The 16,132-nt window shown below is 38.3% G+C and overlaps 1 protein-coding gene across 1 annotated transcript in view; it reads right to left on the bottom strand.

Annotated features, from left to right (window-relative positions):
* nudcd1 (NudC domain containing 1) overlaps positions 1-16,132 on the bottom strand; it is a 54,786-nt gene that overhangs the window by 34,564 nt on the left and 4,090 nt on the right. Inside the window, exons 3-5 of the mRNA XM_041808087.1 lie at positions 13,920-14,105; positions 8,589-8,772; positions 5,274-5,462 (exon numbers count right to left, since the gene is read on the bottom strand). Of these exons, the coding sequence (XP_041664021.1) occupies positions 5,274-5,462; positions 8,589-8,772; positions 13,920-14,105 (559 nt within the window). The remainder of the gene's footprint in view (positions 1-5,273; positions 5,463-8,588; positions 8,773-13,919; positions 14,106-16,132) is intronic.

Raw genomic sequence — 16,132 nt, 5'->3', positions numbered from 1 at the left:
GTAACAAAATAGCCTAGAACAACCTCCAAAGACATTAAAGGTGAACTCCAAGGTCAAGGTACATCAGTGTCAGATCACACCATCCGTCGTTGTTTGAGCCAAAGTGGACTTCATGGGAGACGACCAAGGAGGACACCACTGTTGAAAACAAATCATAAAAAAACCAGACTGGAATTTGCCAAACTGCATGTTGACAAGCCACAAAGCTTCTGGGAGAATGTCCTATGGACAGACGAGACAAAACTGGAACTTTTTGGCAAGGCACATCAGCTCTATGTTCACAGACGCAAAAATGAAGCATACCAAAAAAAGAACGCTGTCCCTACTATGAAACATGGAGGAGGCTCTGTTATGTTCTGGGGCTGCTTTGCTGCATCTGGCACAGGATGTCTTGAATCTGTGCAGGGTACAATGAAATCTTGAGACTATCAAGGTATTCTAGAGAAAAATGTGCTGCCCAGTGTCAGAAAGCTTGGTCTCAGTCGCAGGTCATGGGTCTTGCAACAGGATAATGACCCAAAACACACAGCTAAAAACACCCAAGAATGGCTAAGAGCAAAACACTGGACTATTCTGAAGTGGCCTTCTATAAGCCCTGATCTAAATCCTATTGAACATCTGTGGAAGGAGCTGAAACATGGCGTCTGGAGAAGGCACCCTTCAAACCTGAGACAACTGGAGCAGTTTGCTCATGAGGAGTGGGCCAAAATACCTGCTGAGAGGTGCAGAAGTCTCACTGAAAGTTACAGAAATCGTTTGATTGCAGTGATTGCCTCAAAAGGTTGTGCAACAAAATATTGAGTTAAGGGTACCATCATTTTTGTCCAGGCCTGTTTCATGAGTTTGTTTTTTAAAATAATTCTGTTGAACCACAATTCAAAAGCAATGTCTGATTTTCATTGTTTAATTTTCATTTAATTTTTATTTATTATCACTTTTGTCAGATTCAAGTTATTTCTGTGACCATTGTGGGTTTTTCTTTCATTAACAGAGGGGTGCCAACAATTTTGTCCACGTGTGTATATAGAGAGATAGAGAGAGCCTGTGATACAGTGCCCTGTATTATTGTTATTTTAATATTTAGCAGCAAAACTCAATAATCAGCAGAAAAACAACTTCTGAGTCAAATATAGTTACAAATAGTTAGGAGAAAAGTTTTACACGCACATCCAACCAAGGTGGGCAGGCGCTGAGCCGTAAATGAGACAAAGAATTAACAAAAATTTAATTATTTATTGCACCCAAGTAATAACGTTTCGAGCACTGCTGTTCTGATGAGGTATCGGGATCAGGAAGGCAAAACTGGCATCGTAACACTTCTACTTTTACAGATGTCAGATGCTGCGACAAGTTTGCCTTGTGCTTTAATAATATCAACTCATGTAGCACTGCTGCTTTGTACAAGAGCAGCTTAAAGTGGGTTGGATTTTATTGTATTATTGTTTTATTGTATTTTATTGCACCGAAAAGAAAAAACACCTGAAAAATAATTCAGAACCGGTTTTATGACCATTTTATGACAATTCAAGCAACTGGAATCACAGCAGCATGCCCTGACTTCCTGTAAATCTTGTGAATTTATTCTGAGTTTGGAAATTTGTGTGTGACTTAAAAATAGCTTTAAATGCTGTTTGATGTAAAGTCAGCATTAGAAAGAGCTTTGTCTATTAAGATTAAGATACTTACCAGTACTTCTGAAAATAAATAACAGATAATAACGCAGTTTCTTAAAGATTGCTTGTGGTTGTGCTGGGTTGATTTGTGGGTCATTTGCCTTAAAGGAAAGTCTTGGGGATTGGAAATAAATACCAAAAAATAAACAAATAACTGGACAGTGAAATGGCTAGCTGTTACAGCATCATTTAACAAGTTAACAACCCAAATATTGTGTTATTCCAGGCTCTAAAATGTGCGAGTGGGCTTCTTTTCAAACAATCTGGCTTTTTACTGTTTACCAATAGCATTTGCAAGCATCTCCTTGTTCTCAAGTAACAAGAATGTTTAATTATTTTCTAACAGTAAAAAGTTCATTAGTTAATTCATTAAAAACAATGTGCAAAATCATTCTTCAATACTGCAATAGCAAATTAAAATGTGATATATAAGAGCGAAAGATGACTTTACAGTTCCTACGTCTGTTTCTCCTGGTCCACAATCAAAACAAAAGATGCTTAATTGACAAATGAACCTTTAGCTTGAGCTTCATCCAACTGCATCACAGCCGAATAGAAGCATGGCCATTAAAGCCAGGGCTTCTAATATTCAAAAGAGACGGGATACTGGCTGACAGGAAATAATTTCTTATTGATCATACTAAACGCAAAATGTGTTTTATTCTGAATGATGGCATTGCATTACATCTAAAACAGCATGGTTTATTATATAGCTCTAGTCAGTTACCCAAAATAATCATGTAAAGTGAATTACTATCATTTTAATTGTATACATATTCCTTATTAATTTTTAGTTCTGCCATTTCTGAACTGTTTTATGATCTACCACATTATTTGTGTTGTTTTTATTTTGCAGGGAAAAAAAAAAACAACTACAAGTGGTAATTTTCCGTTGCAAACCCTCACAAAAATGCCACATTTCTTCTGTCATTGACTGAAAAAAGCAGACACCTCTTTTCAACAAAAAAAGAGAAAGTTGAAGCTGTAGTCAAGAGTCAGACATATAGAGACGGTCAGCATGAGCAGTGATCTGTGGCCATACACAGACTCTGATTATGACAGAGACCCCAGTCTCATTGAGAATGTTGTTCTGCCCACTCAGGCGTTTCTATGACAACAACCCATCCAGTCCGCTCCTGACTCTTCAAAGGTAATGGCAAACAGAAGTGACCAAAAACAAGCTGATGACACGTATAATGAATATTAATTCTCGTCACAGAAACGCCAAGCGCCGAGTGTTTTTGATGATGTCATCAGTCATGTACGGCAGGAGAGACCTCAGAGCCCAGATGATGTTTGTGTTTCACTTTGACTCAGCAGTTTCACAGACAAACTGTCATCTTTCCAAAGAGAGAAAAAACAAGACAGCACTTTCTCGCTGTAAATATAATCGATCTGAAACCAGATCTAAACCTCTTTTTGTGTTTTCTCAAAGTCTGAGTGAGACCATGTCGAATCTTCTGATGTGGCATCACAACTTTTATAAATGAGCTCTGCAATCTGAACTCAATCTTTTCTCACAAAACGCCATTTCCGAATGTAACAGATAGACTTTGGTTAAAAAAAAATCAAATAACTCCACTCTGACTAGTAGAAAACATAAGTCCATTGTTGTATGTTCAGTTAATCTTAACATGCGTGCCAATTTAAACCCATTGGTTTGTGTTCATTATGCTCAAAAGATCCTCGGAGAGACATGTATTCATACAAATAAACCAATTCTGTTGCCAACCATCCACTTGAAACTAAAGAACTCCCACTTATCAGAGCAATAATAGCTGAGATTAATGGGAATATATTTCCAATTATTTCAAGCATTGTTTTCTGCATAATATGCTCTGTGTTCATGGACAGGTCTGTTTGTGCAGACAGGGCCCTCAACCCCGGTCTGAGAAAGCCTCTCAACAGCTCTGTGTGCTTCACATTTTCCTTAATACAAGGAAATATCTAACCTGACACGCAAGATAGACTGTTTCACATATCCGTTGTACCTCACACTCATCTTGGTAACCTCCCATAGAAAGTGTTTGTGAAGGGCAGGACTTTTCAAAGAATTCTCATAAGGTGATTGGAGGAACGTTCTATCAACCAGTCAGAGCAATGAGACAAAGTAAGGTAGCAGGCAAGTGCAGCCCTGGTAATAACTTAAGCTCGCACAGCTGGTACTGTCGTAGTCTATGAATGGTGGGGCTTGTTTGTGAATAAAACTCATGCTGAGGACGGTCAGGAGAAGTGCAAATACATCTCCTCTGGTCTTGTTTTAATAAAGAAATGTGGCCCAGTTCTGTTAAAACTGCCACTATACTATGGCTACATCCCAGCTAACTGCTACACCAACGACAACCATTGGTCTTGCCTTACAGTGCAACTAAACCCACCTGAAACTCATACTTCTGAAGGTCAGGAGAAGAGCAAAAACATCTTTTCAAACACGTAAAGCTATCAGTACTGTTCTTGGTCCTTTATTTAAAAAAGAAACATGGAAAAATTCGGATAAAACTGCTGCTATACTATAGCTACATCCGAGCTAACCAGAGGCAGCTATTGCTATCGGCTTCCAGTGCTGCTAAACCCTTCCTCATTCTCCTTCAATTACGCTGATTGGTCCAGTCCATTTTCAGACCTGGCAAAATTATTTGAGATTAAGGCTTTGCAAGATGGATTTGCCTGATGACCGTATGAAATCTGGCCAATTCATCTGCTTTGCCCGGTTTGCAAAGCAAACACACAGGCACAGCCCAGGGGTGGCGGCTTTTTGTCTTTTCAACAAAACCAGCACAGGAATATAATGTTGTGTTGTGATTTCTTTGTGGGATAAACAGTATGTTTGGGATAAAAAAAATAAAAATCAAACCATATAACAATAAAAAAAATACTCAAAACTTGATTACAGGTCAAGTAAATGAACAAATATTAAAGCGTGCATATAAGCCAGAAATGAGTTTCACTGCTCTTCTAATCAAGTGTTTCACACAGAAGATGTGTTTGCTACATGTTGCTCTAAAAGCCAAACTAATCCAAAAGCTTTTTGTGAGTACAGCTGACAGCTAACTTAAGCTTTATCTGACTATTTGAAAATGGTGTTAGAGCGAATTTTTTACACCCACGTCTCTATCCGGCAGGTCTCAGGTAACATTCAAACATGTTGAGTAATGTCTGCTTCTGTAAACATCTTAATTCTTTTTCTGTCCTGCAATTATTTCAGGTTTTACAAAGATCATTTTGAGTTCATCGTGCAGCTCTGCTTAACCCTTTTCTTCACATGCAAGATTATGACCTGATGGGGGAGGAAAAAGTGGTGTTCAAACGCTGAACCTGCATTAAAAAGAGTGTTTGTGCTGGCATACTATACTGGTATTTAGCTCAGTCCTGCATATATTACACATAAAACTTCTTAGATGAAGAAGTAAGAAAAATGCATCTCATACACGTTTTTACTTATTTACAAAAGCTAGGTCACAACAGATGATAATGGTTGACTATTTTTTGGTTCTCACAATGAAAACAGCAGTTAGTGCTACGGTAAATTACCTTCTCACAGCATCAAGACACCTTGAGGGGGTTGCTTCGAGTACAGTATTTACTATACCTCTGACTCACCTGTCTTCTCCACCTCCATTGGCTCCGGATCAGGCTCCTCCACAGGAACACCGTCCACATGTGTGAAGACAAATGGTTTCTCCGAGGCCAACATCAGCCCCTTCCCCTGAGGCTCCACGGCTGCATAGTGAGGTACGGATTTCCCCCTGAGGATCCTCCTCTTCTTCACCTCATACTTCTTCTCCTGACCTGCATGTGAAAAAACACACAACAAAACACACCAATCCATGAGTGAAGAAATCTTTAATCTCATACATTTATTTCTCCTGTATTTAAGACAGTGGGTGAAATTTGTCTTTTTTCATGGCAGGCCATCCTTAAGTGGCACGCAGAAGAGAATAGTCTCTTTTGATGGATCTGTCAAGACAAATTGACAACACCAAATACAAAATAACACATTTTCACAACCATACAAACAATATACAAACTCATGCAAACAACAGCATGTTATGTAAGGCTTTCACTGTTCTCGCTGTATGTTTTTTTTATATTGAGCGAGCAGAGTTGTAGCTTGTGGCTCCTTTCCTGCATGTCATCCCCCATTCTCTCACCCCTGTTTCCAACTCTATCCAGTATCATTCTCAAGAATAAAGGCATTAAATAAATAAATACTAAACTGTAATAAAGCTAGAAAATTGGGAGTATGTCTTCAAATGAAGGAATGATTGATCATGTTCAATTAATTGCAGCATGTTTATTTGTAGAGCTGCTTTACAAAGTTATTACTAGTTGGTGCAATGAACACTGCTGGATAATGGCTGGAAATAACAGACCAGGATTTAAAGCAACTGAAACATTGTAGTTCAGAGTTACAACTTCCTGTTTTGTGGCGAGACATGGATGTTTGCCACAGCAACATAGACACACTCATCCTTCTGTCAGGCACACATCAAGCTGAACACAGCAGACCGGCCTCAACAGGAGGTCAGACTCAGGAATGCACAGCGCATCCTGTCAATTTCAAAATAAAACACAATGCATATGCTGCAGATTGCATATTCCATGACTGTATCAACACCAAGCAGCAACCTCCGGTCCTGAAAAATGTAGCCAATGCGGAAGTGCAAAAAATTGCAATACCGCAAGTGTCCACTTGAGGCTAGCTGCAGGAACACTGGAAGTTCCGTCTGCAAACATGTTAAACAGCCGGTTTCGACACTAGAAATAAACTGGTTTACAGCCTGGTTCAAAATATCAAACATGTCCCATTAGCTAGTGTCTTATTGTGCTCCCACTGTACAGGGGGTGAATTTTTTTGTACCACGATTGTTTGGATTATATTTAGGATAAACCTCACTTCGCGCTGATTGGTGCATCTCAATGATTGACAGATAGCTTGACAGGCAGAGGCTATGTTTCTGTCAACTAGAATGCTAGCTAGCTAGCTGACAGGAAGTCACGCTTAGTGGGCAGGCCGTTAGTTTAAAACAAAGTTCGGTTGAGACCGCGATTTCAATATGGATAGCGGCTGCGAACCATCGGTCAGAGCATGGTACAGAAAAACCCTGAAGGTCTCAATTTTTTTTTCTGGCAACATCTGAAGTGGATATGCTCAGCTAAGTAGCTAAGAGGTGTTTATAAAAGATTATAAACTAACATTTCCTGCAGTCAATAGGGAGATTTAAAGCAACTCAAACATTGTAGTTAAGAGTAACAACAATTTGTTGTTGGTGTTGTGGCAAAACACTGATGTTTGCTACAGCAACATAGGCACACTCATCCTTCTGCCAGGCATGCATCAAGCTGAACACAGCAGACCAGCCTAAACAGGAGGTCAGACTGAGGAATGCACAGTGCATCCTGTTAATTTCAAAATAAAGCACAAGGTAAATACTGAAGATTGTTTATCCCATCAGGACATCAACACAGGAAGCTGTTTTGATGTGGCTCATTTGACCTTTGCTAATGAAAGACTATAAACTGTAATTTCCTGCAGTCAATAGGAGGCGTTATAAAATAGAATAAACTAGAAAAGCACTCAGAGAGCGCAGACCTCTGCCATTAGACCTATCTCCCAATAGTAAAGAATCCTTTAAAAAAAATTCCTGGATCCAGACGGTGATCTGAATCACTCCCAAAATCTAATCAGTTCTTCCTTATGCCATTTCTGACAATATTTCCTGAAAATTTCTTCAAAATCCATCCACAACTTTTTGAGTTATGTTGCTAACAATCTAACTAACTAACTAACTAACTAAAAAAAACCTGCACATAACCTCCTTGGTGGAGGTAATAAAATAAATAAATAGGCAGAAACCATGAAATTTCCATCAGCAGTCAGGGACACACTTTTTGAAGTCTGCTCAAGCTTTTAATAACTTTAAATCTCCAAAGTCTCTACAACAAGATGAGTAAATCTACATAGGTTAGGATGAAGCCTTCAGGAGGAGTTTGTTCAAATATGAAGCTTGTAAATCAACAGAAACTCATTAAAAATGCTGACAACCTGAATGGTATGTATATTTATGCAGAAGGGTTATGTTAACCCACTAATTGTATGCCTATGTCATGTCAAACCCTGTGGAGAGGCTTAAATATTAGGGGTGCTGTGGAGTCATTTTGCAGTGCTTTAATGAAAGCAGTATCCACACTAAACTTCTGCAACTTTGTGAGTGCAGATTTTGGTGATTTTTCAAGCATGTTTAAGCTGCAAAAAGAGCAAAGCATTAGGCATAAAACAAGAAGGAAAAGTCCTGGAATTTCAATAGAGTTCTCGCTCTGCTTTTGAAGCTCGGACCCTAATTACTGAATCTGTGCATACAGAGAATACTGATCCTGAACGAAGCCTGCAGTGAAACGTGTTTTTAAATATTCATTTTTAAGACCCAAAATTGCTACTTAATTGATTAAACCTGTAAAACAATTAATTTATTCCTCTGAATGCCATTAAAATGTACTGAACAAGGACAAAAATATTATTCCAAAGGCTGCACTATTAAATCTGACTAAATAAGGAAAGGCTGCTTCTGTTGATTTGTCTTTCAGTCTTTGCATTATTAGTCAGGTTGTCTCTCTTTTGCATGAAGTACCAGGAACTTTAATGAAAATCCTTCGAGCCAATGTTTACCTCTGAGCACATTAATCTGAGACAAGATAATTAAACTCATATACAGCAAACTATATAACAACATTACATTTTCAATAGATGAGGATTTTGTCTTTCTGTTTGGTTTGACTACAGTAAAAGTGGGAATGAAAATGTACAAAAGACTTTCATTTTCGATCCTATTTTAGATCTCATTATATATGGAAGCCGTTTCTTTTCTTATTTTGTGCCCATCTACCAAAACCACGCAGTGTGAATGCACCACCCACCATGTCCTGCAGTGTTGGCCACAGTGATCCACTCCAGAGATACATAGTATCCACTCCCTTTGGTTTCTTGTGGGTCCTTCAGGATGCGGAGCAGCAAGACCTCCATGGTGTGGACTCCAGCTTGGACATGTGAGACGCTATGGAGGATGGTGAAAGGCTCCCCCGTGTTTTCACTGAACAGTGGCTGCAGGCACAAAACAAACAATCAATTCAAACAGGATAAAACTACAAATGGAAGAAATCTGCGAGCTGGCAGTCTTGTTAGAGATACTGTGAGAAGTTGAATCTTTAATAAGACAGACTGGGAGATGAATACTGATGCCTCTTTATAACTTTTCAAAAACAAGTCACAAAGTTGCCCAGCTGGACGGTCTGAAATGTAAGGGCTCAGTCACTGCTCGTGACTCATCAAAATTTAGGAATAGTTAGATGCCTGTCAGACCCCAGAAGAGTTAACATATCAGAGATAAAGAATGGAGCTTGGCTGTGTACAATTTTATAATAAGAATCAGGATTTTAAAATCTATTTCAGGCTCATTTAACCAGAGAAGAGAATAAGAGGCAGGTGTTATGAGGTCACTTCTCTTCCCCTGTGTTTAAAAGCCTGTCAGCAGGGTTTAGACGTTTGATTTTGGGATGTTCGTCAGCTGCTACTACGATAAAGTGCTTAGTGATAGTCTAGTTAGTTAGTTAGTTAGTTAGTTAGTTTATTTGTCCCCGTAGGGAAATTGGGGTGTGGCAGGAATCACAACATTTGGCAACAGCATAGTGTCAACACTGATACAGTGTTGAAAATAGACCAAAAACATCAACATCACTAGAAAACACAAAACAATACACTCACAAAGAAGAGAAAAACAATGGAAACCTTTTAGAGATGGACAGGCAGGTTGGTCTAGACCAGCTAGACCTAAGTCTGTTCTGTCAAAAAGATAGCTGTGTGTCAAAAATGACCCCTCAGTTGTAGGGCTTTTTACAAATATTAGAAAAGTCACCCAGATTTAGGGCCAGATTATAAGTGTTGCTAGTACTGTGGCCAGAGGGAGTATTTATAATAAATAATATTTTGACCTTTTTAACGCATTATTTCAAATTTAATCTCACATTTTGACCTTTTAAACTCCTGTCTTTGACTTTAATCCCATGTTTTGACCTTTTAGACTTGCAATTCAAAATTTTAACTCATGCTTCGACCTTTTAAACACATGATTTTAAATTTTATCTCATATTATGATTGCGACTTTATATCTCATATATTTGCCTTCTACAAACACTCATTTGCCATTTAATTTCATTTTGCACTAATAGGTTTGACTTTTTTCCTCAGATTTTGAGCCTTTAAACTTATCATTTAGACTTTGTTTTTACCTCAAAATTATTCAACATCAGTTTTTTTCCCCATAATTTATTACTGGTGAAAATAAGGTTGATGGTTTATGGCTAAATGTTGACCCTGTTAGGCTCTTAGGTTACACCTAAATTCAGAATCTGGCTCCTGCTATTATTGAGTTTGACACCCCTGTGATATCAGGATCAGTGGTGCCATATTTCAGCTGTGTATAAAGTGGGTGTCATCTGCATACAATTAAAGGGTGTCCTTAGAAAAAGAGATCATCTGAATGGAAACATGGTGCTCTGAAACCTGTTCTAACCTCAGTATTAAATGTGCCTTCCAGGATGTGCAAGTTATCCACAAAATGAGCACTATTACACCCCCACACCATCACAGACACTGGCTTTTAAACACTGCATTGATATCAATCTGGATGGTCCTTTTCCTCTTGAGCTCAGAGGACTCAATAGCCATTGTTTTCAAAAAATGTCTGAAATATGGCCTTGTTTTTAATTCAAGTAACTGCTGCTACTGTGTATATGTATTACACTGGGTCAGCAACAGGCAAAGACATTATTAGCACAAGACAGAACAGTCTCTGTTTCCTTACAAAATGTTGAATCACCTCAAAAGACAATATTTCATTCATCATATGATCTAAAAATACTCTCATTTCTTTAAAAATCAATTTAATAATCATTTAGGACCAACCATTACCCAGATGCAAGATTTAATAGTATTCAGTGAGGATTTATACAGTATTTGCATCATCATTGTTTGGCTAAAAAAGCCGAAAGATTAATGGATATGAAAAAAGAGGCTGTAAAGATGCTCAAACATTGCTTATATCAGGCCATAATATTCGCTGTTCACATTAATGTAAGATAAGTAACTGTGTTTTTAAATTCTGCAGCACAAGCTCAAGCTTAAGGCGAAAACTGTTGTTTTTCCCAGACTTCAGCATAACAAAAAAACAAACAAAATTAAAGCAGACACAACACGGCAACAACCAATTAAAAGAAACTGAATAGACGTTAGTTCACAAATCTAGAAGCTGTGTTTAAATGATGCCTTCTGAGAGAGAAAGTGCTAGTGCATGGTGTAATTTATTTTTTGGGGTTATTGTCTAGCCTTTTTGGGGAAGGTGAGATGGCTTACAGATACCTGACAGCTTTGTAGTCTGGAGCTGCAGGCTCTGAGAGAGTCTAGAGAGCTGGTTCAGAGGTAGAGTGCTTATGGGGGTGACATATAGGTTTAATAAATGCCCAGGAGGCCTTGCAGTGAAGATTAAGAAGAAAATCTCTGTCTATGTTTCATTAATAAATCTTAATTTAAAGTACTATTTTAAAATCAGTGTCTGAATTAAGTTGTGGGAGTTCATGTTATGCTGAGAAGATCGACTTTAAAGTAATAAGTCAGTCTTATTACGGCAGCTGTCCAACACAAACCTAATTGAAGGATATAAAATGACTTGTCTGGGATCAGATAGTGCTTAAACTGACAGGCAGAACTGCAGAAGTTTCTGACTCCAGGGCTTAAATCTTTGTTACTGTTCCTTTCCAGACTCCACCAAGTGTATTTATACTGTGACAGAGCTCTCATTTATTGCTAATCCCCATTAAATGCTTTTAAACAAGGTAAAATAAAGAGATGGTGATGTGAACACGAGCTGGAGCCCATGCTTGATAATAAGACATTTCATTAAAGAGACGTACATTTCTGTTGACACACTCTCTTATGGCTGTGTATTTGGTTGAAGTTTTTCATTTTTCATTACTATTGTCTCTTATTGTAGGATTTCAGCACTGCAGGATTTTGTAAACAAAGAGAACAACAGGACTTTGATTAATCAAATGAGCTGATTTAAAAAATAGCCATGCACTGAAAGAGGGTCGGGGTCTGTTGCCTCGAGAGCCTAGGGGTGCAGGGTTTGCACTGCCACAGCCTTAAAATACATTAAAAAGTCCAGGCAGGGGTAGTTCTCCTGATGCTGCAGCTGTTAGACGAGCTGTGCACCAGATTTGGACAAAAACCCCGTTTGGCAAACGTTGGTCAGGAAGGTGGAACGTTGTTCTTCAAAAGGTTACATTTTGATTGACTGCTCAACCTTAGTGTGAATGTGTAACCATGTCAAAAGTCCAGTCAGCAAAGTAACACCAGCAACAGTTCGGCGTTATCGTTCGTTGTCATGGAAGTGTCTGTGATAACGTGGCACACCAGGGACATCAAACAGAGGAGAAACCGTCACATACGGTAGCGTGGTGCACATAAACCAGGCCTGCCCACAGGATTGGCTGGACCCCTGAAAACCCAGAGAATAGGCCCTAAAGCTGTGATTTATTGTTAATATCAATGCATGTGTGTTGGTTCAGTAGCATTAATGCTAACATACGGGCTAGCAGTTACAGGAGCAGAAAAGTGTGTCAAGCTATTATTAGGTTCTGATGTTCAAATTACATATTCGTGCCATGTTTTAACCTCTTTTCATCACTTTTTCCCAACTGTTCAGCCACTTTTGCTACTTTTTAACTACTTTTCACCATTTTTTCCCCCTTGTTGCCTTTCTTAACCCATTTTTGTGACTTTTAACAGATTTTTCGCCTCCCTTAAGCACTTTATACAACTTTTGGACAGCCAATGTTAGTCTTTTCTTCCTTTTGCTATTATCTCATTATTTTTCCCTTGAGGTTTTTTCTGGTTCTTCTACTCTATTTTCTGTCACCCTGGCATTTGACCAGATCATGGCTTAGCTATGAAGTCTGACATTACTTTCTAAATGTTTTGGTCAATTTTCTCATCCACATTGTTGACATTACCAATAAAAAGATCGTTTTGGTTTTATACAAGGGGCTTACATTTTGGAAAAGGCTGTATTTTACTACAGTATTAATAAATAAAAGTCAGAGGCTTAGAAAACTTGTCCCTTTATCCCCCCATATGGGCAGACTTCTTATAAACACTGGACACAGAGCTCTCAAAGAATGCATTTTTGTGAACTAAAAAACTGACAAAAACCTATTTTTCAAAAATACCCATCTACATTTGGACTAGTCTTTAGACAGTAGCACATTAGTTGCATACTAAATGAGAATCAGAGTTTATCATTATCAGAGGACATTATCACATTTCAGCAGTGAGACTTGCTGAGTTTTTAATCATCTTTTGTTTTGAAAACAGATTTCTAAAGTATTACAGACAGGGCTAGATTAAACTTTGGACACAGAAAATTAATTTGATAGGGTTTGTGCATTGCTTGCTTTCTTTCTGTGGAAAAATTGTTTAAAAATTAAGTAAAATCAACATTGGCCACTTTATCTTTTAATTATTTCAGCAGCTAGAAATTACACAAATATCAAACATTGGCTCGCCACCAGCTAATTCATCTCCTGGCATAAACAAGCATATTTGTCATTGTCATAATAAATCAGGTTTTTTAAAATTGTTATTCTGCACCTGTGCTCTGTGAATGCGCCACATAATGACTCAACAGTTACATCACCTGTTGAAGAGGTGTCTGGCATACATCATCATAAATCTTTTACCTCCTCTAATATTGGCTTCATTTTTAACTCGGTTCATCAAATACATTTCAATAAGCGGCAGTTGCAGAGATGCTAGTATTGCCAGAAAAGAAGCAGTGAACTTCCTCCTCCAAATAGCAGCATGCAAGATCTGTGCTCAGTTACATCTCGTTTGAAATGGGTTGTTACTTTGAGACTTATTTTTAGACCAGTTCATGGAAAAGGGCTTTAACATCCGTCAGAGGCTTTTTGTTTAGTTTGTGTTGCGGCACCTACATTTTATCTCCAACAGAGGTCAATACAGGATAAAGCTTTATTTATGTTGCTTTCACAGTGGCAGCAATTTTACACCCAAAAAAATACCTGTTTTTCTTTCACAGATGTCTTATTCATGGAAAAATATAGGCTGTAAAACATGCTTTTGTATCTCTTTAAACAGGAAACTCTTTTTTTCTTTTTTTTTTTTTTTTTACATACCTCCCACTTCATATGGGAGCTGTCACCCCTCTTGCCAGTGCGGAGAAGGTAAAGTCGCCCTGCACCGTCACTGAGAGCCGCCCAGGTTGCTGAGGTGAGGCTGAGTGATGCACACAGATGATCCTCACTCTCTCTGGACTCTTCGGTTAAACGGTAAACCTCTCTTGGCTTCCCCAGGGCGGTGTCCTGGATCCACAACAAAGCAAAAACATCAGCACTGCATCCAGAAAGACAATCAGACAATTATGCTTTAGACATAAATCAAAGCAATCAAAGCACAATTAATGAAGTCAATTATCCAAATCCCAGAAGCACTGATTTTATTGTAGCATGTGACAAAAAGTTACCATAAAAATGAGTGTTGTGCTGCAGAAATACTCTGATCTACAATTTTTTTTTTTTTTTAATCATTTCAAGAAAGATGCAGTTGGCTGTCCACACAGAGACGAAACGGCAGGCATATACAGATTTCTTCACTCTGGGATCCTGTTTCAAAAAGTAGCGTTTTCGGTCTCCAGAAATACTGTTTCCGTGTGGATGAAACGCCGACACAACAAAAAAACTTTAGCGTATACTTCTGAATTTGTCTCTGTGTGGACCATGCCTAAAACACCTGAATAATAATGATTCACAGGTGTGGCCAAATACCTCAGTCCATATAGCGTATATTTGATTGTTAGCTGCACTTTAATCCAGATTTTTGTTAATAAATGATCATCAAATCTGATATGAGCCAGTCATCAGTACGTACAACATTCATACTACTACAAACGGATACCAGAACACTTCATATCTGAAAATCAAGACCTTGATTCAACATTTCTGGACAGAATCTGTAAGCAGAGATTTATATTTGGTGCATGTTCTTGATGTTAAAGATACTTGAAACACAAATCTGACTAACAATTGACAAAACACGTTGGTGATAGCCGCAACTTGGCTTCCCATTAAATCTGTGACTGTCACAGCCTTTTTAGTCCAAAACAGAAATGCAACCACATGAGCATCAATTACTCATTGCATGAAGTAACAGGCGTTTGAAAGGGACTCTACAGCAGCTGCCTTGTTGTTTCCATGGAGCGTGACACTGCGAATCATAACGCTACGTGATGTATAAAGCACATTTCAGATGGTTTTCTGCAGTGTTAATGCCTGGGACAGAGTGTGAACCGCCTCTGTACAATGATCCGAGTGACACTAGCCTGAAAATGTATAAAAAATGGGGCCTATCAGGAGCGATAATTATGGTGTGATGATTGTAATTAGACTGTGAGCGACACATTTTCATAAAGAGTCGTTTATTGATGCCACTGAAAGGCAGAAATACCGTCTGTCTACATAGATTATAGTCTTATCATCATCCAGATCAGTTTGAACTGAAAAACAGAGATGAAGATCTAATTATCTATGATTATATTCAATGATACAGAAAAAGGTCAGTGGACTCATTTTTCCTCCCTGTCTCAGCATTTTGGTAACAAACCTGGATCAGTCATTTATGTTACTACTGCTGACACGTAAGAGCTGAACGTTGACTTCATTCTCCATGTTGGTTTGTACTCACTCAAAAAATTGAATAAAAATGATAATGATGTGTAAATACTAGGGCTGACACCTTTAAGGTGTTTGGTTGATGAGCTCTCATTTGGCAACATCTCTTTTGGCTGGACAACCGCAGAGAGAGAGAGAAAGACAAAGAGTATATTTGCAAGCGAGGCAGTGATGGAAACTGTATTTCATGATTGTTTTTTTTTTTTATTGTTTCACAGCAAACACTCTCCTAAAAATTTGGAAATAGCTCTACAACTCGACATACATGAGCTAGAAGGTGCACAGCGAGCACAGCTGGTGCCTCTACCAGTGTTTCATTCAATCCTTTTACAAAATTCTCCATCTTTAAAAAAAGACCATGAGGACATTTATTACAGGAGCTCTGGATGTGATTTATAGTTGCAGCATTGTTTTAACAATTCACTGGTAAACTGCGTTACATCAGGACAGAGGATCGAATAAAGTTTTGTCGTTTATTTCCTCTCCCTCTGTGCACAGTGGTGCATAATGTATATGCACTCTTTTCCTACTTCTTCGCTTCCTCCCTTTCAGAGGTAATATGAGAAAAAGTAGTCTGAAACTAAATAAGACAGTATCTGAGAATACACAGTAATGTTTCATGTGCTATTGAACCTATAAAGATGAGCCGTAAATGTTATTTA

This window comes from Cheilinus undulatus, linkage group 16 (assembly GCF_018320785.1).
Source record: "Cheilinus undulatus linkage group 16, ASM1832078v1, whole genome shotgun sequence".
Classification (NCBI taxonomy): Eukaryota; Metazoa; Chordata; class Actinopteri; order Labriformes; family Labridae; genus Cheilinus; species Cheilinus undulatus.
The sequence above is the reverse complement of the archived record's forward strand: the minus strand, read 5'-3'. Positions and strand labels throughout refer to the sequence as shown.